The 23,384-nt window shown below is 46.9% G+C and overlaps 1 protein-coding gene and 1 long non-coding RNA gene across 8 annotated transcripts in view; one reads left to right on the top strand and one right to left on the bottom strand.

Moving 5' to 3' along the window:
• Positions 1-21,838, top strand: part of LOC127906465 (ras-related protein Rab-27B-like) — a 132,459-nt gene extending 110,621 nt beyond the window's left edge. For all 4 annotated transcript variants that reach the window (XM_052458618.1, XM_052458619.1, XM_052458620.1 and 1 more), the window contains 4 exons: positions 2,497-2,582; positions 7,405-7,508; positions 15,289-15,412; positions 19,831-21,838. In XM_052458618.1, the coding sequence (XP_052314578.1) occupies positions 2,497-2,582; positions 7,405-7,508; positions 15,289-15,412; positions 19,831-20,017 (501 nt within the window). In that variant the 3' untranslated portion in view covers positions 20,018-21,838. The remainder of the gene's footprint in view (positions 1-2,496; positions 2,583-7,404; positions 7,509-15,288; positions 15,413-19,830) is intronic.
• Positions 21,839-21,967: 129 nt separating this feature from the next.
• Positions 21,968-23,073, bottom strand: LOC127906466 (uncharacterized). 4 transcript variants are annotated; one of them, XR_008061460.1, is made up of 3 exons: positions 23,023-23,073; positions 22,333-22,628; positions 21,968-22,271 (listed from the first exon to the last, which is right to left on the bottom strand). It is a non-coding gene; the product is annotated as an uncharacterized LOC127906466 (long non-coding RNA). The 4 variants fall into 4 exon arrangements; XR_008061457.1 differs by lacking the exon at positions 23,023-23,073 and adding an exon at positions 22,769-22,934 and having other exon boundaries at positions 22,333-22,700; XR_008061458.1 differs by lacking the exon at positions 23,023-23,073 and adding an exon at positions 22,769-22,934 and having other exon boundaries at positions 22,333-22,676.
• Between the last annotated feature and the right edge of the window lie 311 nt (positions 23,074-23,384).

The following is a 23,384-nucleotide window of genomic DNA, read 5'->3' as shown; positions in this document are numbered from 1 at the left end:
CTTCAAACATCTGCTATCTGAGCAACTAACCGATCGCTGCAGCTGTACATAGTCCATCGGTAAATAGCCCACCCAATTTATCTACCTCATCCCCATACTGTTTATATTTATTTACTTTTCTGCTCTTTTGCACTCCAATATCTCTACCTGTACATGACCATCTGATCATTTATCACTCCAGTGTTAATCTGCTAAATTGTAATTATTCGCCTACCTCCCCGCATTTTGCACACAATGTATATAGACTCTTTTTTTTATTTAATTCTACTGTGTTATTGACTTGTTTATTGTTTACTCCATGTGTAACTCTGTGTTGCTGTCTGTTCACACTGCTTTGCTTTATCTTGGCCAGGTCGCAGTTGTAAATGAGAACTTGTTCTCAACTAGCCTACCTGGTTAAATAAAGGTGAAATAAATAAATAAAACATAATCAACTAATCATCAAGCTATGATAATTTCAATCAGCTGTGTAATGTTAGGGGGGGTCCCGAGGACCTAGTTTGGGAAACGTTGGGCTCGTGGTCACTAAAGCATGTTATTACTAGTGCAAATGTTATCTCTAGTGCTCATAGGGCCAAAAGTAGGCAAATGGAAAGAAAAGGAATTTTAGTCAATATTTAGTCGATTTTCCTTCCCTCACCACTGCACAGTGTTCCTATTCTCCCATGTCCCTATTCTCCCATGCTCCTATTCTCCCATGCTCCTATTCTCCCATGCTCCTATTCTCCCATGCTCCTATTCTCCCATGCTCCTATTCTCCCATGCTCCTATTCTCCCATGCTCCTATTCTCCCATGTTCCTATTCTCCCATGTCCCTATTCTCCCATGCTCCTATTCTCCCATGTCCCTATTCTCCCATGCTCCTATTCTCCCATGCTCCTATTCTCCCATGCTCCTATCCTCCCATGCTCCTATTCTCCCATGTTCCTATTCTCCCATGCTCCTATTCTCCCATGTTCCTATTCTCCCATGTTCCTATTCTCCCATGCTCCTATTCTCCCATGCTCCTATTCTCCCATGCTCCTATTCTCCCATGTCCCTATTCTCCCATGCTCCTATTCTCCCATGTTCCTATTCTCCCATGTTCCTATTCTCCCATGTTCCTATTCTCCCATGTTCCTATTCTCCCATGCTCCTATTCTCCCATGCTCCTATTCTCCCATGCTCCTATTCTCCCATGTTCCTATTCTCCCATGCTCCTATTCTCCCATGCTCCTATTCTCCCATGCTCCTATTCTCCCATGTCCCTATTCTCCCATGCTCCTATTCTCCCATGTTCCTATTCTCCCATGTTCCTATTCTCCCATGCTCCTATTCTCCCATGCTCCTATTCTCCCATGTCCCTATTCTCCCATGTTCCTATTCTCCCATGTTCCTATTCTCCCATGCTCCTATTCTCCCATGCTCCTATTCTCCCATGCTCCTATTCTCCCATGCTCCTATTCTCCCATGTTCCTATTCTCCCATGCTCCTATTCTCCCATGCTCCTATTCTCCCATGCTCCTATTCTCCCATGCTCCTATTCTCCCATGCTCCTATTCTCCCATGCTCCTATTCTCCCATGCTCCTATTCTCCCATGTTCCTATTCTCCCATGCTCCTATTCTCCCATGTTCCTATTCTCCCATGCTCCTATTCTCCCATGTTCCTATTCTCCCATGCTCCTATTCTCCCATGTTCCTATTCTCCCATGTTCCTATTCTCCCATGCTCCTATTCTCCCATGCTCCTATTCTCCCATGTTCCTATTCTCCCATGCTCCTATTCTCCCATGCTCCTATTCTCCCATGTCCCTATTCTCCCATGCTCCTATTCTCCCATGTTCCTATTCTCCCATGTTCCTATTCTCCCATGCTCCTATTCTCCCATGCTCCTATTCTCCCATGTTCCTATTCTCCCATGCTCCTATTCTCCCATGCTCCTATTCTTCCATGTCCCTATTCTCCCATGCTCCTATTCTCCCATGCTCCTATTCTCACATGTCCCTATTCTCCCATGTCCCTATTCTCCCATTCTCCCTATTGTCGGTGTGTGCTTCTCACACTGTGTGTGTGTCGGTGTGTGCTTCTCACACTGTGTGTGTCGGTGTGTGCTTCTCACACTGTGTGTGTCGGTGTGTGCTTCTCACACTGTGTGTGTCGGTGTGTGCTTCTCACACTGTGTGTGTCGGTGTGTGCTTCTCACACTGTGTGTGTGTGTGTGCTTCTCACACTGTGTGTGTGTCGGTGTGTGCTTCTCACACTGTGTGTGTGTCGGTGTGTGCTTCTCACACTGTGTGTGTCGGTGTGTGCTTCTCACACTGTGTGTGTGTCGGTGTGTGCTTCTCACACTGTGTGTGTCGGTGTGTGCTTCTCACACTGTGTGTGTGTCGGTGTGTGCTTCTCACACTGTGTGTGTGTCGGTGTGTGCTTCTCACACTGTGTGTGTCGGTGTGTGCTTCTCACACTGTGTGTGTCGGTGTGTGCTTCTCACACTGTGTGTGCCCGTGTGTGTTTCAGGTGTACACAGCGTCGGGCCCCAATGGAACCACAGGGAAGACCTTTAAAGTTCACCTCCAGCTCTGGGATACAGCTGGACAGGAGAGGTACTGGAACTGCATCCTAATGCATTTAAATGTAGCTCATAAAATGTTACAAATGTGCCTATAATGCATTATAAAGATAGGGTATTCCTACGACTACCCTATCTTACCTAAGCTTCGCTTAACATTAAATCATTGGTGAAACCACTGCTGCCATTCAGTTTTGTAGCTTGATGTTTTGTTCAACCACTGTATATGTAACGGCGTTCTTCGTTTGTTGAAAGAGAGTCGGACCGAAATGCAGCGTGGTGGTTACTCATGTCTTTAATGAAGAGAAATGACGATACATGAAATAACTTAAATAATACAAAACAACAAACGGAACGTGAAACCTAATTACAGCCTATCTGGTGAAACTACACAGAGACAGGAACAATCACCCACGAAATACAAAGTGAACCCCGGCTACCTAAATACGGTTCCCAATCAGAGACAACGAGAATCACCTGACTCTGATTGAGAACCGTCTCAGGCAGCCAAACCTATGCAACACCCCTACTCAGCCGCAATCCCAATAACCACAAAACCCCAATACGAAATACCACAAAATAAACCCATGTCACACCCTGGCCTGAACAAATATATAACGAAACACAAAACACTATGACCAAGGCGTGACAGAACCTCCCCCCTAAGGTGCGGACTTCCAGACGCAAGTCAAAACCATAGCGAGTGTCCGGGTGGGCGTCTGTCCATGGTGGCGGCTCCGGCTCGGGACGTGGCCCCCACTCCATTAATGTCATAGTTCCTCCCCTTCGCGTCCTGGGATAATCCACACTCGCCGCCGACCATGGCCTAATAGTCCTCACCCAGAACCCCACAGATCTGAGGAGCAGCTCGTGACTGAGGGGCAGCTCGGGACTGAGGGGCAGCTCGGGACTGAGGCAGCTCGGGACTGAGGGGAAGCTCGGGACTGAGGGGCAGCTCAGGACTGAGGGGCAGCTCAGGACTGAGGGGCAGCCCGGAACTGAGGGGCAGCCCGGAACTGAGAGAAAGCCCAGTACTGAGAGAAAGCCCAGTACTGAGAGGAAGCCCAGTACTGAGAGGAAGCCCAGTACTGAGATGAAGCTCAGGCAGGTAGTAGGCTCCGGTAGATCCTGGCTGGCTGGCGGATCTGGAAGATTCTGGTTGACTAGCAGATCTGGAAGATCATGGCTGACTGGCGGATCTAGCTGCTCTATGCAGACTGACAGCTCTGGCTGCTCCATGCAGACTGACAGCTCCTTGCAGACTGGCAGCTCCTTGCAGACTGGCAGCTCCTTGCAGTCTGAAAGCTCCTTGCAGACTGACAGCTCTGGCTGCTCCATGCAGGCTGACAGCTCCCTGCAGACTGACAGCTCCTTGCAGACTGACAGCTCCTTGCAGACTGGCAGCTCTTTGCAGACTGACAGCTCTGGCTGCTTCATGCAGACTGACAGCTCTGGCTGCTTCATACAGACTGACAGCTCTGACTGCTCCATGCAGGCTGGCAGCACCTTGCAGACTGGCAGCTCCTTGCAGACTGGCAGCTCCTTGCAGACTGGCAGCTCTTTGCGGACTGGCAGCTCTGGCTGCTTCATGCAGACTGACATCTCTGGCTGCTTCATGCAGACTGACAGTTCTGGCTGCTCCATGCAGGCTGACAGCTCTGACTGCGCTGAACAGACAGGAGACTCCGGTAGCGCAGGAGAGGAGAAAGGCTCCGACAGCGCTGGAGAGGCGGGAGACTCCGACAGCACAGGAGAGGCGAGGCGCACTGTAGGCCTGATGCGTGGTGCTGGCACTGGTGGTACTGAACCGAGGACACGCACAGGAAGCCTGGTGCGGGGAGCTGCTACCGGAGGGCTGGGATGTGGAGGTGGTTCTGGATAGACCGGACCGTGCAGGCGCACTGGAGCTCTTGAGCACCGAGCCTGCCCAACCTTACCTGGCTCGATGTCCACTCTAGCCCGGCCAATACGAAGGGCTGGTATGAACCGCACCAGGCTATGCACCCGCACTGGAAACACCGTGCGCTCCATAGCATAACACGGTGCCTGCCCGGTCTCTTTAGCCCCCCGGTAAGCACAGGGAGTTTGCGCAGGTCTCCTACCTGGCATAGCCATACTCCCTGTAAGCCAACCCCCAACATTTTTTTTGGGCTGCTTTTCTGGCTTCCTTGCCAACCGTGTTCCCTCGTATCGTCGGCTCCTATCTCCTGCTGCCTCTGCTCTCCTTAGTGCCTCCACCTGTTCCCATGGGAGGCGATCTCTTCCGGCCAGTATCTCCTCCCAAGTGTAACAACCTTTACCATCCAACACGTCTTCCCATGTCCATTCCCCGAATAATTCATCCTCCTTTTGCTGCTCCTGCTGTCGCTGCCTGTTACCACGCCACTCGGTCCGTGTATGGTGGGTGATTCTGTAACAGCGTTCTTCGTTTGTTGAAAGAGAGTCGGACCGAAATGCAGCGTGGTGGTTACTCATGTCTTTAATGAAGAGAAATGACGATACATGAAATAACTTAAATAATACAAAACAACAAACGGAACGTGAAACCTAATTACAGCCTATCTGGTGAACACTACACAGAGACAGGAACAATCACCCACGAAATACACAGTGAACCCCGACTACCTAAATACGGTTCCCAATCAGAGACAACGAGAATCACCTGACTCTGATTGAGAACCGCCTCAGGCAGCCAAACCTATGCAACACCCCTACTCAGCCGCAATCCCAATAACTACAAAACCCCAATACGAAATACCACAAAATAAACCCCTGTCACACCCTGGCCTGACCAAATATATAACGAAACACAAAACACTATGACCAAGGCGTGACAGTATATCTCAAGCTCTAGTTTTAGAAGAACCCGCGATATGCTTGATGAATGTAAAATGCGGCCCGCCAATGCAGATAGAAAGTGAAAAAAGCGTAGCGTTTTTGGGTCTTCTGGGTCATATCTTTTGATCGGTAATATTTCAAGCCGTTTTCTCGGAGGAAAAGTTGGCTACGTTGGGTTTTCAGTCCAACCCTCTTCCTGGAGATCTACTGTCCTGTAGATTTTCAGTCCAACCCTCTTCCTGGAGATCTACCGTCCTGTAGGTTTTCAGTCCAACCCTCTTCCTGGAGATCTACCGTCCTGTAGGTTTTCAGTCCAACCCTCTTCCTGGAGATCTACCATCCTGTAGGTTTTCAGTCCAACCCTCTTCCTGAAGATCTACCGTCCTGTAGGTTTTCAGTCCAACCCTCTTCCTGGAGATCTACCGTCCTGTAGGTTTTCAGTCCAACCCTCTTCCTGGAGATCTACCGTCCTGTAGGTTTTCTGTCCAACCCTCTTCCTGGAGATCTACCGTCCTGTAGGTTTTCAGTCCAACCCTCTTCCTGGAGATCTTCTGTCCTGTAGGTTTTCAGTCCAACCCTCTTCCTGGAGATCTACTGTCCTGTAGGTTTTCAGTCCAACCCTCTTCCTGGAGATCTACTGTCCTGTAGGTTCAGTCCAACCCTCTTCCTGGAGATCTACTGTCCTGTAGGTTTTCAGTCCAACCCTCTTCCTGGAGATCTTCTGTCCTGTAGGTTTTCAGTCCAACCCTCTTCCTGGAGATCTACTGTCCTGTAGGTTTTCAGTCCAACCCTCTTCCTGGAGATCTACTGTCCTGTAGGTTCAGTCCAACCCTCTTCCTGGAGATCTACCGTCCTGTAGGTTTTCAGTCCAACCCTCTTCCTGGAGATCTACTGTCCTGTAGGTTTTCAGTCCAACCCTCTTCCTGGAGATCTACTGTCCTGTAGGTTTTCAGTCCAACCCTCTTCCTGGAGATCTACTGTCCTGTAGGTTCAGTCCAACCCTAATTTAGCATATCTGATTCAGCTAGTTAAGATCTTTTTGAACAGCTAATTAGTAGAATCTGGTGTGTTAAATTAGGGTTGGACTGAAAACACACAGGACAGTAGATCTCCAGGAGGAGGGTTGGGCAGCCCTGATATAGGGAATAGGGTTCCATAGGGCTCTGGTCTAAAGTAGTGCACTATATAGGGAATAGGGTTCCATAGGGCTCTGGTCTAAAGTAGTGCACTATATAGGGAATAGTGTGTCATTTGGAATGCATTCAAGAAGTGTTCTGCTATCAGAGACAATAAACACACTGGGAGGCAACGGTTGATTCAAGGCTGCCAGTCCATTTATCAAGCTTTGACTCATAGTTTGATGACTCATCAGTATGTATTATGTAATGTTTATGTTACACACCAACACACACACACACACACACACACACACACACACACACACACACACACACACACACACACACACACACACACACACACACACACACACACACACACACACACACACACACACACACATCAACGCATTTAATTTCTGACCGGGCCTTCTCTCTGCCAGAATGAGATTTGCAATTCTCTAAATTGAAAGATCATAACGAATTTGTGCCTTGAATCACTTTGCAGAGCTGGCAATCTTGGTAATGCATTAGACACTAAATTAATGAACTGTCACCATTGACAGAGATATAGCCAGTATACGTGACACGTGCGGGAATCGAAACCACAACTCTGATGTCGCCATCACTCAATCAAATAAATAAAATAGATTTATAAAGCCCTTCTTACATCAGCTGTACAGAAACCCATTGAACAGTCGCCATCACCATTCTCAAACCTTCTCTAAAGCCAGTGCCGATTGGTGTCCCACATTTCCCTACTAACAAACCTGGTTAAAATAGTGGTATTTTAAACTGGAGACCTGGGTCACCATCCCGGTTCTAAATTGGAACGGCGTTGGTAAATATATATAATATAAATATATAAATATCTGTTGTCGTCTCTCACCCCCTTCCCAGGTTCAGGAGTCTGACCACAGCATTCTTCAGAGATGCCATGGGCTTCCTGCTCATGTTTGACCTCACCAGCCAGCAGAGCTTTCTCAACGTCCGCAACTGGATGAGTATGTTGTGGTCTAGGTTCACACACACACACACACACACACACACACACACACACACACACACACACACACACACACACACACACACACACACACACACACACACACACACACACACACACACACACACACACACACACAGGCTTGAGATAATATATGTGCCATTTAGCAGACACATTTATCCAAGGCAATTTAGGGGTGGATACATTTTTCTTATGGGTGGCCCCAGCGGAAATCAAACCCATGACCATTGGCCCCAGCGGAAATCAAACCCATTACCATTGGCTCTAGCAATTGAGCTGCACAAGATCACTTTACAAGACACATCTCTTCTAAACACCAGCATGCTTCAACCTGAATGGTACAGAACATGGCCAGGCCAGGGTTGGGGATTCAGTCAATTCGCTTATTCAATTGATTTTTTTTTTTAATACGTTTTCCCCCTGACCTTTATTTAACCAGTTAATAACAAATTCTTATTGACAATGATGTCCTGGTATTTGAAAGGAAGACAGTTTAATTAAGGAGGTATTGGAAGAGCAGACAGGTCCTTCAGTGGATCAATATCAATCAATACTGTAATCATCCTTAGAGCTCGGCCTGGAGGGAGGGCACCGGAAGTAGGCAAAGGTTAGTAGTAAACTGTTTTCGGGAGAAAGGAAAATGCAGACCTGAGTTAACGAGGCCCAGTCCAGATTTAGCGAGGCCCAGACCTGAGTTAGCGAGGCCCAGATCTAATTTAGCAAGGCCCAGTCCTGAGTTAGCGAGGCCCAGTCCTGAGTTAGCGAGGCCCAGACCTGAGTTAGCGAGGCCCAGACCTGAGTTAGCGAGGTTAGCGAGGCCCAGTCCAGAGTTAGCGAGGCCCAGACCTGAGTTAGCGAGGTTAGCGAGGCCCAGTCCAGAGTTAATGAGTCCCATACTTGAGTAAGCGAGGCGCATACTTGAGTTAGCGAGGTTAGCGAGGCCTAGTCCAGCCTTAGCGAGGCCCAGTCCAGCATTAGCAAGGCCCGGTCCAGTGGTCCAAAACACTTGAAAAGAAGTGATCCTCACCCTGTATTACTCTGATACAATACTTTTATTAATTAGCCAACGTTTTGACAGCAAGCTGCCTTCATCAGGATGTCAGGGTAGTAGTATGCAGCTGTGGCATTCTGTATTCTAATCACACTGATGGAATGTAAACCAATCAGGGTTTAGGCCTGACCATCCAATCAGGGTTTAGGTCTGACCATCCAATCAGGGTTTAGGCCTGACCATCCAATCAGGGTTTAGGCCTGACCATCCCATCAGGGTTTAGGCCTGACCATCCAATCAGGGTTTAGGCCTGACCATCCAATCAGGGTTTAGGCCTGGGCATAGCACTATTACAGCATCCACTTTAGTTGTTAATGATCTTATCAATGCTTTAGACACCAAAATGAAATGTTCTGCTTTGTTTGTAGACCTGTCAAAAGGATTTTGATACTGTTGATCGTGTCATTTTATTGAACAAGTTGTCCTCGATAGGCCTGAGTTCTGACGCCTGTTCTTGGTTTCATGATTCTCTTAGTGACAGAACTCAGGCCGTCGTGATTGATGGGGTTAAGTATGAATTTCTTGAAGTACATCAAGGTGTACCACAGGGATCCATTTTGGGACCTGCTCTCTTCACTATTTATATAAACCCCATTGGTCAATCTGTTAAAAAAATCAGAAACTTAATCTATGATCCGACTGTTGATCCGACTGTTGATCCGACTGTTGATCCGACTGTTGATCTGACTGTTGATCTGACTGTTGATCCGACTGTTGATCTGACTGTTGATCTGACTGTTGATCTGACTGTTGATCTGACTGTTGATCTGACTGTTGATCTGACTGTTGATCTGACTGTTGATCTGACTGTTGATCTGACTATTGCCCCGACTGTTGATCTGACTGTTGCCCGGGCTGTTGATCTGACTATTGATCTGACTGTTGATCTGACTGTTGATCTGACTATTGATCTGACTGTTGATCTGACTGTTGATCTGACTGTTGATCTGACTGTTGATCTGACTGTTGATCTGACTGTTGATCTGACTATTGATCTGACTGTTGATCTGACTGTTTATCTGACTGTTGATCTGACTGTTGATCTGACTGTTTATCTGACTGTTGATCTGACTATTGCCCCGACTGTTGATCTGACTGTTGATCTGACTGTTGATCTGACTGTTGATCTGACTGTTTATCTGACTGTTGATCTGACTGTTGATCTGACTGTTGCCCCGACTGTTGATCTGACTGTTGCCCCGACTGTTGATCTGACTGTTGATCTGACTGTTGATCTGACTGTTGATCTGACTGTTGCCCGACTGTTGATCTGACTGTTGATCTGACTGTTGATCTGACTGTTGCCCGGGCTGTTGATCTGACTGTTGATCTGACTGTTGATCTGACTGTTGCCCCGACTGTTGATCTGACTGTTGCTCGGGCTGTTGATCTGACTGTTGATCTGACTATTGATCTGACTGTTGATCTGACTATTGCCCCGACTGTTGATCTGACTGTTGATCTGACTATTGCCCCGACTGTTGATCTGACTGTTGCCCCGACTGTTGATCTGACTGTTGCCCCGACTGTTGATCTGACTGTTTATCTGACTGTTGATCTGACTATTGATCTGACTGTTGCCCGGGCTGTTGATCTGACTGTTGATCTGACTGTTGATCTGACTGTTGCCCCGGCTGTTGATCTGACTGTTGATCTGACTGTTGATCTGACTGTTGATCTGACTGTTGATCTGACTGTTGCCCCGACTGTTGCCCCGACTGTTGCCCCGACTATTGCCCCGACTGTTGATCTGACTGTTGATCTGACTGTTGATCTGACTTTTGCCCCAACTGTTGATCTGACTGTTGCCCCGACTGTTGATCTGACTGTTTATCTGACTGTTGATCTGACTGTTGATCTGACTGTTGCCCGGGCTGTTGATCTGACTGTTGATCTGACTGTTGATCTGACTGTTGATCTGACTGTTTATCTGACTGTTGATCTGATTGTTGATCTGACTGTTGATCTGACTGTTTATCTGACTGTTGATCTGACTGTTGATCTGACTGTTTATCTGACTGTTTATCTGACTGTTGATCTGACTGTTTATCTGACTGTTGATCTGACTGTTGATCTGACTGTTTATCTGACTGTTGATCTGACTGTTTATCTGACTGTTGATCTGACTGTTTATCTGACTGTTGATCTGACTGTTGATCTGACTGTTGCCCCGACTGTTGCCCCGACTGTTGCCCCGACTATTGCCCCGACTGTTGATCTGACTGTTGATCTGACTGTTGATCTGACTGTTGATCTGACTGTTGCCCCGACTGTTGATCTGACTGTTGCCCCGACTGTTGATGTGGGTGTTGATCTGACTGTTGATCTGACTGTTGATCTGACTGTTGATCTGACTGTTTATCTGACTGTTGATCTGATTGTTGATCTGACTGTTGATCTGACTGTTTATCTGACTGTTGATCTGACTGTTGATCTGACTGTTTATCTGACTGTTTATCTGACTGTTGATCTGACTGTTGATCTGACTGTTGATCTGACTGTTGATCTGACTGTTTATCTGACTGTTGATCTGACTGTTTATCTGACTGTTTATCTGACTGTTGATCTGACTGTTGATCTGACTGTTTATCTGACTGTTTATCTGACTGTTGCCCCGACTGTTGATCTGACTGTTTATCTGACTGTTGATCTGACTGTTGATCTGACTGTTTATCTGACTGTTGATCTGACTGTTGCCCCGACTGTTGATCTGACTGTTTATCTGACTGTTGATCTGACTGTTGCCCGGGCTGTTGATCTGACTGTTGATCTGACTGTTGATCTGACTGTTGCCCGGGCTGTTGATCTGACTGTTGATCTGACTGTTGATCTGACTGTTGATCTGACTGTTGCCCCGACTGTTGATCTGACTGTTGCCCCGACTGTTGATCTGACTGTTTATCTGACTGTTGATCTGACTGTTGATCTGACTGTTGATCTGACTGTTGCCCCGACTGTTGATCTGACTGTTTATCTGACTGTTGATCTGACTGTTGATCTGACTGTTGATCTGACTGTTGATCTGACTGTTGCCCCGACTGTTGATCTGACTGTTGATCTGACTGTTTATCTGACTGTTGATCTGACTGTTTATCTGACTGGTGATCTGACTGTTGATCTGACTGTTGATCTGACTGTTGATCTGACTGTTGATCTGACTGTTGATCTGATTGTTGATCTGACTGTTGATCTGACTGTTGCCCCGTCTGTTGATCTGACTGTTTATCTGACTGTTGATCTGACTGTTGATCTGACTGTTGCCCGGGCTGTTGATCTGACTGTTGATCTGACTGTTGATCTGACTGTTTATCTGACTGTTGGTCTGACTGTTGATCTGACTGTTGATCTGACTGTTGCCCCGACTGTTGATCTGACTGTTGCCCGGGCTGTTGATCTGACTGTTGATCTGACTATTGATCTGACTGTTGATCTGACTATTGCCCCGACTGTTGATCTGACTGTTGATCTGACTATTGCCCCGACTGTTGATCTGACTGTTGCCCCGACTGTTGATCTGACTGTTGCCCCGACTGTTGATCTGACTGTTTATCTGACTGTTGATCTGACTGTTGATCTGACTGTTGCCCGGGCTGTTGATCTGACTGTTGATCTGACTGTTGATCTGACTGTTGATCTGACTGTTGCCCCGGCTGTTGATCTGACTGTTGATCTGACTGTTGATCTGACTGTTGATCTGACTGTTGCCCCGACTGTTGCCCCGACTGTTGCCCCGACTGTTGATCAGACTGTTGATCTGACTGTTGATCTGACTGTTGATCTGACTGTTGATCTGACTGTTGATCTGACTGTTGATCTGACTGTTGATCTGACTATTGCCCCGACTGTTGATCTGACTGTTGCCCCGACTGTTGATCTGACTGTTGCCCTGACTGTTGATCTGACTGTTTATCTGACTGTTGATCTGACTGTTTATCTGACTGTTGATCTGACTGTTGATCTGACTGTTTATCTGACTGTTGATCTGACTGTTGATCTGACTGTTGCCCCGACTGTTGATCTGACTGTTTATCTGACTGTTGATCTGACTGTTGCCCCGGCTGTTGATCTGACTGTTGATCTGACTGTTGATCTGACTGTTGATCTGACTGTTGCCCCGGTTGTTGATCTGACTGTTGCCCCGACTGTTGATCTGACTGTTGCCCGACTGTTGATCTGACTGTTTATCTGACTGTTGATCTGACTGTTGCCCCGGCTGTTGATCTGACTGTTGATCTGACTATTGATCTGACTGTTGATCTGACTGTTGATCTGACTGTTGCCCCGGTTGTTGATCTGACTGTTGCCCCGACTGTTGATCTGACTGTTGCCCCGACTGTTGATCTGACTGTTGATCTGACTGTTGATCTGACTGTTGATCTGACTGTTGCCCCAACTGTTGATCTGACTGTTGATCTGACTGTTGATCTGACTGTTGATCTGACTGTTGTCCCGACTGTTGATCTGACTATTGCCCCGACTGTTGATCTGACTGTTGATCTGACTGTGTCAAAACTACAGTCAGATTTTATAGCTATGCAGGAATCCCTTGCTGATATAAAATGTGTGCTTAATATGGGATAAAACCAAATACATGTTGGTTTTAAACTCTCTAAATAATGATTCAGATGGACCACATGTTCACTCATTAGATGATTCAGATGGGACCACATGTTCACTCATTAGATGATTCAGATGGACCACATGTTCAGTCATTAGATGATTCAGATGGACCACATGTTCACTCATTAGATGATTCAGATGGACCACATGTTCACTCATTAGATGATTCAGATGGACCACATGTTCACTCATTAGATGATTCAGATGGACCACATGTTCACTCATTAGATGATTCAGATGGACCACATGTTCACTCATTAGATGATTCAGATGGACTACATGTTCACTCATTAGATGATTCAGATGGACTACATGTTCACTCATTAGATGATTCAGATGGACCACATGTTCACTCATTAGATGATTCAGATGGACCACATGTTCACTCAGTAGATGATTCTCCAATCGAACATGTTCACTCATTAGATGATTCTCCAATCGAACGTGTTCCCGCCTACTTCGCCATTTGGATTGATATGGATTTGACGTTTAGAAAACATAGAGACGAGCTGTTTATTAAGAAGCTAAGATGTTATTTTTCCCACAATGCTTCACATGTAATGAGTATGAGGGCCCACAGCGCCTCACATGTAATGAGTCTGAGGGCCCACAGCGCTTCACATGTAATGAGTCTGAGGGCCCACAGCGCTTCACATGTAATGAGTCTGAGGGCCCACAGCGCTTCACATGTAATGAGTCTGAGGGCCCACAGCGCTTCACATGTAATGAGTCTGAGGGCCCACAGCGCTTCACATGTAATGAGTATGAGGGCCCACAGAGCTTCACATGTAATGAGTCTGAGGGCCCACAGAGCTTCACATGTAATGAGTCTGAGGGCCCACAGAGCTTCACATGTAATGAGTCTGAGGGCCCACAGAGCTTCACATGTAATGAGTCTGAGGGCCCACAGAGCTTCACATGTAATGAGTCTGAGGGCCCACAGAGCTTCACATGTAATGAGTCTGAGGGCCCACAGAGCTTCACATGTAATGAGTCTGAGGGCCCACAGCGCTTCACATGTAATGAGTCTGAGGGCCCACAGCGCTTCACATGTAAACTGCAGGCCAATGCTAACTGTTCCATGTTGTCCTCAGGCTAGCTGCAGGCCAATGCTAACTGTTCCATGTTGTCCTCAGGCAAGCTGCAGGCCAATGCTAACTGTTCTATGTTGTCCTCAGGCCAGCTGCAAGCCAATGCTAACTGTTCCATGTTGTCCTCAGGCCAGCTGCAAGCCAATGCTAACTGTTCTATTTTGTCCTCAGGCCAGCTGCAGGCCAATGCTAACTGTTGTCCCCAGGCTAGCTGCAGGCCAATGCTAACTGTTCCATGTTGTCCTCAGGCTAGCTGCAGGCCAATGCTAACTGTTCTATGTTGTCCTCAGGCCAGCTGCAGGCCAATGCTAACTGTTCCATGTTGTCCTCAGGCCAGCTGCAGGCATTTACATTTACATTTAAGTCATTTAGCAGACGCTCTTATCCAGAGCGACTTACAAATTGGTGCATTCACCTTATGACATCCAGTGGAACAGTCACTTTACAATAGTGCATCTAAATCTTAAAAGGGGGGTGAGAAGGATTACTTATCCTATCCTAGGTATTCCAATGCAGGCCAATGCTAACTGTTCTATGTTGTCCTCAGGCCAGCTGCAGGCCAATGTTAACTGTTCTATGTTGTCCTCAGGCCAGCTGCAGGCCAATGCTAACTGTTCTATGTTGTCCTCAGGCCAGCTGCAGGCCAATGCTAACTGTTGTCCCCAGGCTAGCTGCAGGTCAATGCTAACTGTTCCATGTTGTCCTCAGGCCAGCTACAGGCCAATGCTAACTGTTCCATGTTGTCCTCAGGCCAGCTGCAGGCCAATGCTAACTGTTCCATGTTGTCCTCAGGCCAGCTGCAGGCCAATGCTAACTGTTCCATGTTGTCCTCAGGCCATCTGCAGGCCAATGCTAACTGTTGTCCCCAGGCTAGCTGCAGGTCAATGCTAACTGTTCCATGTTGTCCTCAGGCCAGCTGCAGGCCAATGCTAACTGTTCCATGTTGTCCTCAGGCCAGCTGCAGGCCAATGCTAACTGTTCCATGTTGTCCTCAGGCCAGCTGCAGGCCAATGCGTACTGTGAGAACCCAGACATGGTGTTGGTGGGCAACAAGGCAGACCTGGCGGACCAGAGAGAGGTGCAGGAGGAGCAGGCTAAGGAACTAGCCGACAAGTACGGGTGAGTAGGAGAGAGCTACAAAGACAGTGAGCTCCAAAAGTAGAGGGACGGCGACACGTGTTTAGTTATTTTGCCTCTGTATTCCAGCACTTTGGATTTGAAATGAGACAATAACTATGAGGTTAAAGTGCAGACGGTCAGCTTTAATTTTAGGGTATTTTCATCCATATCGGATGAACCGTTTAGAAGTTACAACACTTTTTTTGTACATAGTCCTTCCATTTTAGTATTTGGTCCCAATATTCATACCACTCAATGATTACATGAAGCCTGTGACTCTACAAACTTTTTGGATTCATTTGCTGTTTGTTTTGGTTGTGTTACAGATTATTCTGTGCCCAATAGAAATGAATAGTAACAAATGTATTGTATAATTTTTAAGACCCTTTTAATGTAAATTAGAATAGAATATGTTTCTTAACATTTCTACATTACTCTCACCATTACAATAACAGGGGAGGTTAGCATTTTATATCATACCCCCAAGACATGCTAACCTCTCACCATTACAATAACAGGGGAGGTTAGCATTTTATATCATACCCCCAAGACATGCTAACCTCTCACCATTACAATAACAGGGGAGGTTAGCATTTTATATCATACCCCCAAGACATGCTAACCTCTCACCATTACAATAACAGGGGAGGTTAGCATTTTATATTATACCCCCAAGACATGCTAACCTCTCACCATTACAATAACAGGGGAGGTTACCGTTTTATATCATACCCAAAACATGCTAACAACTCACCATTACAATAACAGGGGAGGTTAGCATTTTATATCATACCCCCAAGACATGCTAAAGTAGTGCACTATATAGGGAATAGGGTTCCATAGGCCTCTGGTCTAAAGTAGTGCACTATATAGGGAATAGGGTTCCATAGGGCTCTGGTCTAAAGTAGTGCACTATATAGGGAATAGGGTTCTATAGGGCTCTGGTCTAAAGTAGTGCACTATATATGGAATAGGGTTCCATAGGGCTCTGGTCTAAAGTAGTGCACTATATAGGGAATAGGGTTCTATAGGGCTCTGGTCTAAAGTAGTGCACTATATAGGGAATAGGGTTCTATAGGGCTCTGGTCTAAAGTAGTGCACTATATAGGGAATAGGGTTCCATAGGGCTCTGGTCTAAAGTAGTGCACTATATAGGGAATAGGGTTCTATAGGGCTCTGGTCTAAAGTAGTGCACTATATAGGGAATAGGGTTCTATAGGGCTCTGGTCTAAAGTAGTGCACAATATATGGAATAGGGTTCCATAGGGCTCTGGTCTAAAGTAGTGCACTATATAGGGAATAGGGTTCTATAGGGCTCTGGTCTAAAGTAGTGCACTATATAGGGAATAGGGTTCTATAGGGCTCTGGTTTAAAGTAGTGCACTATATAGGGAATAGGGTTCTATAGGGCTCTGGTCTAAAGTAGTGCACTATATAGGGAATAGGGTTCTATAGGGCTCTGGTTTAAAGTAGTGCACTATATAGGGAATAGGGTTCTATAGGGCTCTGGTTTAAAGTAGTGCACTATATAGGGAATAGGGTGCCATTTGGGATGCATGCGATGCCGCCTCTGTCATGTCTGAGTGCTGGGCTTATCATTTAGAGCTGCACTAGCAGAGAGGTTGTGGTTCATTAACATAAAATAATACCTGGTGGATCTGTTCTCAAGACACAACCGGAGTCATTTGGTTGTTATTACAGCAGCCTCTATCGTGTTCAATCCCTTATACCCTAACGTGCTTGACATGGTCCCTCGATTTAACTTTCAGATATAAGATACGACTAGTAAGACCAGGTAGAATGCTCTGATGTTGGTGTTGTCCTGTCTGATGTGGGTGTTGGTGTGGTCGTGTCTGATGTGGGTGTTGGTGTTGTCCTGTCTGATGTGGGTGTTGGTGTTGTCCTGTCTGATGTGGGTGTTGGTGTGGTCCTGTCTGATGTGGGTGTTGGTGTGGGTGTTGGTGTTGTCCTGTCTGATGTGGGTGTTGGTGTGGTCCTGTCTGATGTGGGTGTTGGTGTGGTCCTGTCTGATGTGGGTGTTGGTGTGGTCGTGTCTGATGTGGGTGTTGGTGTGGTCCTGTCTGATGTGGGTGTTGGTGTGGTCCTGTCTGATGTGGGTGTTGGTGTTGTCCTGTCTGATGTGGGTGTTGGTGTGGTCCTGTCTGATGTGGGTGTTGATGTGGTCCTGTCTGATGTGGGTGTTGGTGTGGGTGTTGGTGGGGTCCTGTCTGATGTGGGTGTTGGTGTGGTCCTGTCTGATGTGGGTGTTGGTGTTGTCCTGTCTGATGTGGGTGTTGGTGTTGTCCTGTCTGATGTGGGTGTTGATGTGGTCCTGTCTGATGTGGGTGTTGGTGTTGTCCTGTCTGATGTGGGTGTTGGTGTTGTCCTGTCTGATGTGGGTGTTGGTGTGGTCGTGTGTGATGTGGTCCTGTCTGATGTGGGTGTTGGTGTTGTCCTGTCTGATGTGGGTGTTGGTGTGGTCCTGTCTGATGTGGGTGTTGATGTAGTCCTGTCTGATGTGGGTGTTGGTGTTGTCCTGTCTGATGTGGGTGTTGGTGTGGTCCTGTCTGATGTGGGTGTTGATGTAGTCCTGTCTGATGTGGGTGTTGGTGTGGTCCTGTCTGATGTGGGTGTTGGTGTGGTCCTGTCTGATGTGGGTGTTGATGTGGTCCTGTCTGATGTGGGTGTTGGTGTGGTCCTGTCTGATGTGGGTGTTGGTGTGGTCGTGTCTGATGTGGGTGTTGGTGTGGTCGTGTCTGATGTGGGTGTTGGTGTGGTCGTGTCTGATGTGGGTGTTGGTGTGGTCCTGTCTGATGTGGGCCTGTCTGATGTGGTCATGTCTGATGTGGGTGTTGGTGTGGTCCTGTCTGATGTGGGTGTTGGTGTTGTCCTGTCTGATGTGGGTGTTGGTGTGGTCGTGTCTGATGTGGGTGTTGGTGTGGTCGTGTCTGATGTGGGTGTTGGTGTGGTCCTGTCTGATGTGGGTGTTGGTGAGGTCCTGTCTGATGTGGTCGTGTCTGATGTGGGTGTTGGTGTGGTCCTGTCTGATGTGGGTGTTGGTGTGGTCGTGTCTGATGTGGGTGTTGGTGTGGTCCTGTCTGATGTGGGTGTTGGTGTGGTCCTGTCTGATGTGGGTGTTGGTGTGGTCCTGTCTGATGTGGGTGTTGGTGTTGTCCTGTCTGATGTGGGTGTTGGTGTGGTCCTGTCTGATGTGGGTGTTGGTGTGCTTGTTGGTGGGGTCCTGTCTGATGTGGTTGTTGGTGTTGTCCTGTCTGATGTGGGTGTTGGTGTGGTCCTGTCTGATGTGGGTGTTGGTGTGGTCCTGTCTGATGTGGGTGTTGGTGTGGTCCTGTCTGATGTGGGTGTTGGTGTGGTCCTGTCTGATGTGGGTGTTGGTGTTGTCCTGTCTGATGTGGGTGTTGGTGTTGTCCTGTCTGATGTGGGTGTTGGTGTGGTCCTGTCTGATGTGGGTGTTGGTGTGGTCCTGTCTGATGTGGGTGTTGGTGTGGTCCTGTCTGATGTGGGTGTTGGTGTGGTCCTGTCTGATCTGGTTCTGTTTGTGTCCTGCCTGATGTGGTCCTGTCTGATGTGGTCCTGTCTGATGTGGTCCTGTCTGATGTGGGTGTTGGTGTGGGTGTTGGTGTGGTCCTGTCTGATGTGGGTGTTGGTGTGGTTCTGTCTGATGTGGGTGTTGGTGTGGTCCTGTCTGATGTGGGTGTTGGTGTGGTCCTGTCTGATGTGGGTGTTGGTGTGGTCCTGTCTGATGTGGGTGTTGGTGTGGTCCTGTCTGATGTGGGTGTTGGTGTGGTCCTGTCTGATGTGGGTGTTGGTGTGGTCCTGTCTGATGTGGGTGTTGGTGTGGTCCTGTCTGATGTGGGTGTTGGTGTGGTCCTGTCTGATGTGGGTGTTGGTGTTGTCCTGTCTGATGTGGGTGTTGGTGTGGTCGTGTCTGATGTGGGTGTTGGTGTGGTCCTGTCTGATGTGGGTGTTGGTGTTGTCCTGTCTGATGTGGGTGTTGGTGTGGTCCTGTCTGATGTGGGTGTTGGTGTGGTCCTGTCTGATGTGGGTGTTGGTGTGGTCCTGTCTGATGTGGGTGTTGGTGTGGTCCTGTCTGATGTGGGTGTTGGTGTGGTCCTGTCTGATGTGGGTGTTGGTGTGGGTGTTGGTGTGGTCCTGTCTGATGTGGGTGTTGGTGTGGTCCTGTCTGATGTGGGTGTTGGTGTGGTCCTGTCTGATGTGGGTGTTGGTATGGTCCTGTCTGATCTGGGTTCTGTATGTGTCCTGTCTGATGTGGGTTCTGTATGTGTCCTGTCTGATGTGGGTTCTGTATGTGTTGTCTGATCTGGGTTCTGTATGTGTCCTGTCTGATGTGGGTGTTGGAGTGGTCCTGTCTGATGTGGTTCTGTTTGTCCCCTGTAGGATCCCGTACTTTGAGACGTCAGCAGCGACGGGGTCTGAGGTGGACAAGGCGGTCATCACTCTGCTAGACCTGGTCATGAAGAGGATGGAGCAGTGTGTCGACAAGCCCACCGCCGAGCCCGCCAACGGGGAAGGAGCCACCAAGCTGGAGGACGCTGCGCCTGACCAGAAAAAGTGTGCATGTTAGACTTGGCCCCTCCCACGTCCCCTTCTCCCTACTCTGATTGGTGCTCTAGCACCCCCTCTGGTGGCCAGACACAGAAGTGCAGCAGCATTATGACAGCGTGACGTGTGAGGGGGCAGCTCAGTCAGCCACACTGCAATGGCTCTGTAGTGCTGGCCTTGCACGGCCTGTGTGTACTGTGCTGGGCCTGACTATATGTCTCTCCAGTCCTGTCCTGTGTTGCGTCTCAAATGTCACTCTGTTCCCTATTACAGAACTCCCCGAGTGGCACAGCGTTCTGAGGCACTGCATCTCAGCACTAGAGGCGTCATTACAGACGCCCTGGTTCGATTCCCGGACTGTATCACAACCCGCCGTGATCGGGAGGTCCCATAGGGCGGCACACAATTGGCTCAGCGTCGTCCGGGTTAGGGTTCGGCCGGGGGGGTGTTACTAAAAGGTCAAATAAAGATTAGATAAATATAGTGCATTACTAGTCATACAGTATGAATAGGGTGCCATTTGAGACAAGAGTCTGGCCTACCAAGAGAGTCTGGCCTACCAAGAGAGTCTGGCCTACCAGAGGCCTATGCTTTATAGGACTTTATATCCCAATGTTGTTTACATGTGTTTGTCCAATCTAATCTACTGCCTTGGCTGTTAAGGCCCTATCCATATTACAGTACCGATATTACAGGATATTAATAAAAACATGTGACCAGTTATTTATATATGATTTATATTTCGTTTTTTTGTGTATTTTAAATATAAGTTCTCATTTTAGTTTTTTTGTTTTTTTAAATGTATTTTTAGTTTTAGAATAAATTATGGTTCCACACATTAATTTGAATGCCCAAATAACAGTAGACAATAAGAGTGTCTAGCTAGACAATAACAGTGTCTAGCTGAACAATAACAGTGTCTAGCTGAACAATAACAGTGTCTAGCTAAACAATAACAGTGTCTAGCTAGACAATAACAGTGTCTAGCTAAACAATAACAGTGTCTAGCTAGACAATAACAGTGTCTAGCTAAACAATAGCAGTGTCTAGCTAGACAATAACAGTGTCTAGCTGAACAATAACAGTGTCTATCTAGACAATAACAGTGTCTAGCTCGACAATAACAGTGTCTAGCTAGACAATAACAGTGTCTAGCTGAACAATAACAGTGTCTAGCTAAACAATAACAGTGTCTAGCTGAACAATAACAGTGTCTAGCTAAACAATAGCAGTGTCTAGCTAGACAATAACAGTGTCTAGCTGAACAATAACAGTGTCTATCTAGACAATAACAGTGTCTAGCTCGACAATAACAGTGTCTAGCTAGACAATAACAGTGTCTAGCTGAACAATAACAGTGTCTAGCTAAACAATAACAGTGTCTAGCTGAACAATAACAGTGTCTAGCTAAACAATAGCAGTGTCTAGCTAAACAATAACAGTGTCTAGCTAGACAATACCAGTGTCTAGCTGAACAATAACAGTGTCTAGCTAAACAATAACAGAGTCTCGCTAGACAATAACAGTGTCTAGCTAGACAATAACAGTGTCTAGCTAAACGATAACAGTGTCAAGATAAATGTGCATAAAATACAGTAACAACTTTATCATATTGTAATATCAGTCAGGAAAATATATTGCCAAAGCAGAAAATCTAATCTATTGATAACTGCTGTTGGCCTGTTTGTCTGTGTGCCAAAATCACCTTCACATTTTCCTGTAGTCCCGGGGCAGGATTGTCTGTCTGTCTGTGGTTGTTACCAAGGGCCTTTGACATTCCCAGCTACTAATCTCATGTGACAGACTTTAACAATAAATCTAGCTAGTTAGCTAGTGCACTCGAGATGTAGTTCTGTGTTCCTCTGTTCTCCGTGTCCCATCTACCAGCTTTACAGGAACTAACCACACTCCTCTCCTCACACCTCATGCCTAGTGTTTACACACTCCTCATGCCTAGTGTTTACACACTCCTCATGCCTAGTGTTTACACACTCCTCATGCCTAGTGTTTACACACTCCTCATGCCTAGTGTTTACACACTCCTCATGCCTAGTGTTTACACACTCCTCATGCCTAGTGTTTACACACTCCTCACACCTCATGCCTAGTGTTTACACACTCCTCACACCTCATGCCTAGTGTGTACACACTCCTCACACCTCATGCCTAGTGTTTACACACTCCTCACACCTCATGCCTAGTGTTTACACACTCCTCATGCCTAGTGTTTACACACTCCTCACACCTCATGCCTAGTGTGTACACACTCCTCACACCTCATGCCTAGTGTTTACACACTCCTCACACCACATGCCTAGTGTGTACACACCCTTACACCTCATGCCTAGTGTTTACACACTCCTCACACCTCATGCCTAGTGTTTACACACTCCTCATGCCTAGTGTGTACACACTCCTCACACCTCATGCCTAGTGTTTACACACTCCTCACACCTCATGCCTAGTGTTTACACACTCCTCACACCTCATGCCTAGTGTTTACACACTCCTCACACCTCATGCCTAGTGTTTACACACTCCTCACACCTCATGCCTAGTGTTTACACACTCCTCACACCTCATGCCTAGTGTTTACACACTCCTCACTCCTCATGCCTAGTGTTTACACACTCCTCATGCCTAGTGTTTACACACTCCTCATGCCTAGTGTTTACACACTCCTCATGCCTAGTGTTTACACACTCCTCACACTCATGCCTAGTGTTTACACACTCCTCACACCTCATGCCTAGTGTGTACACACTCCTCACACCTCATGCCTAGTGTTTACACACTCCTCATGCCTAGTGTTTACACACTCCTCATGCCTAGTGTTTACACACTCCTCATGCCTAGTGTTTACACACTCCTCATGCCTAGTGTTTACACACTCCTCATGCCTAGTGTTTACACACTCCTCATGCCTAGTGTTTACACACTCCTCACTCCTCATGCCTAGTGTTTACACACTCCTCATGCCTAGTGTTTGCACACTCCTCATGCCTAGTGTTTACACACTCCTCACACCTCATGCCTAGTGTTTACACACTCCTTTTCTAATCCAACTTTTCTATTACAAAATAATAACATGATAGTATATATATATATATATATATATATATATATATATATATATATATATATATATATATATATATATATATATATATATATATATATATATAGTGACCAGGACAGACGGGCAGTCAGTGTTAACTATTATTGTGTTTAAGACAAGACGAAGTCCACAGTGTAGTGACTGTTCTGTATAGAGCTGATTTAATAAACCCAATAGAACAGGTTTGGTTTTGAAAACATAAAGTTATGTGGTGTCGTCTACTGGTGGTTCTATAACTAGGTGAGAAAAATGGTTTTCCTTACTTTGGCTG

The sequence above is a fragment of the Oncorhynchus keta genome, chromosome 12 (genome assembly GCF_023373465.1).
Source record: "Oncorhynchus keta strain PuntledgeMale-10-30-2019 chromosome 12, Oket_V2, whole genome shotgun sequence".
Lineage (NCBI taxonomy): Eukaryota > Metazoa > Chordata > Actinopteri > Salmoniformes > Salmonidae > Oncorhynchus > Oncorhynchus keta.
The sequence above is the reverse complement of the archived record's forward strand: the minus strand, read 5'-3'. Positions and strand labels throughout refer to the sequence as shown.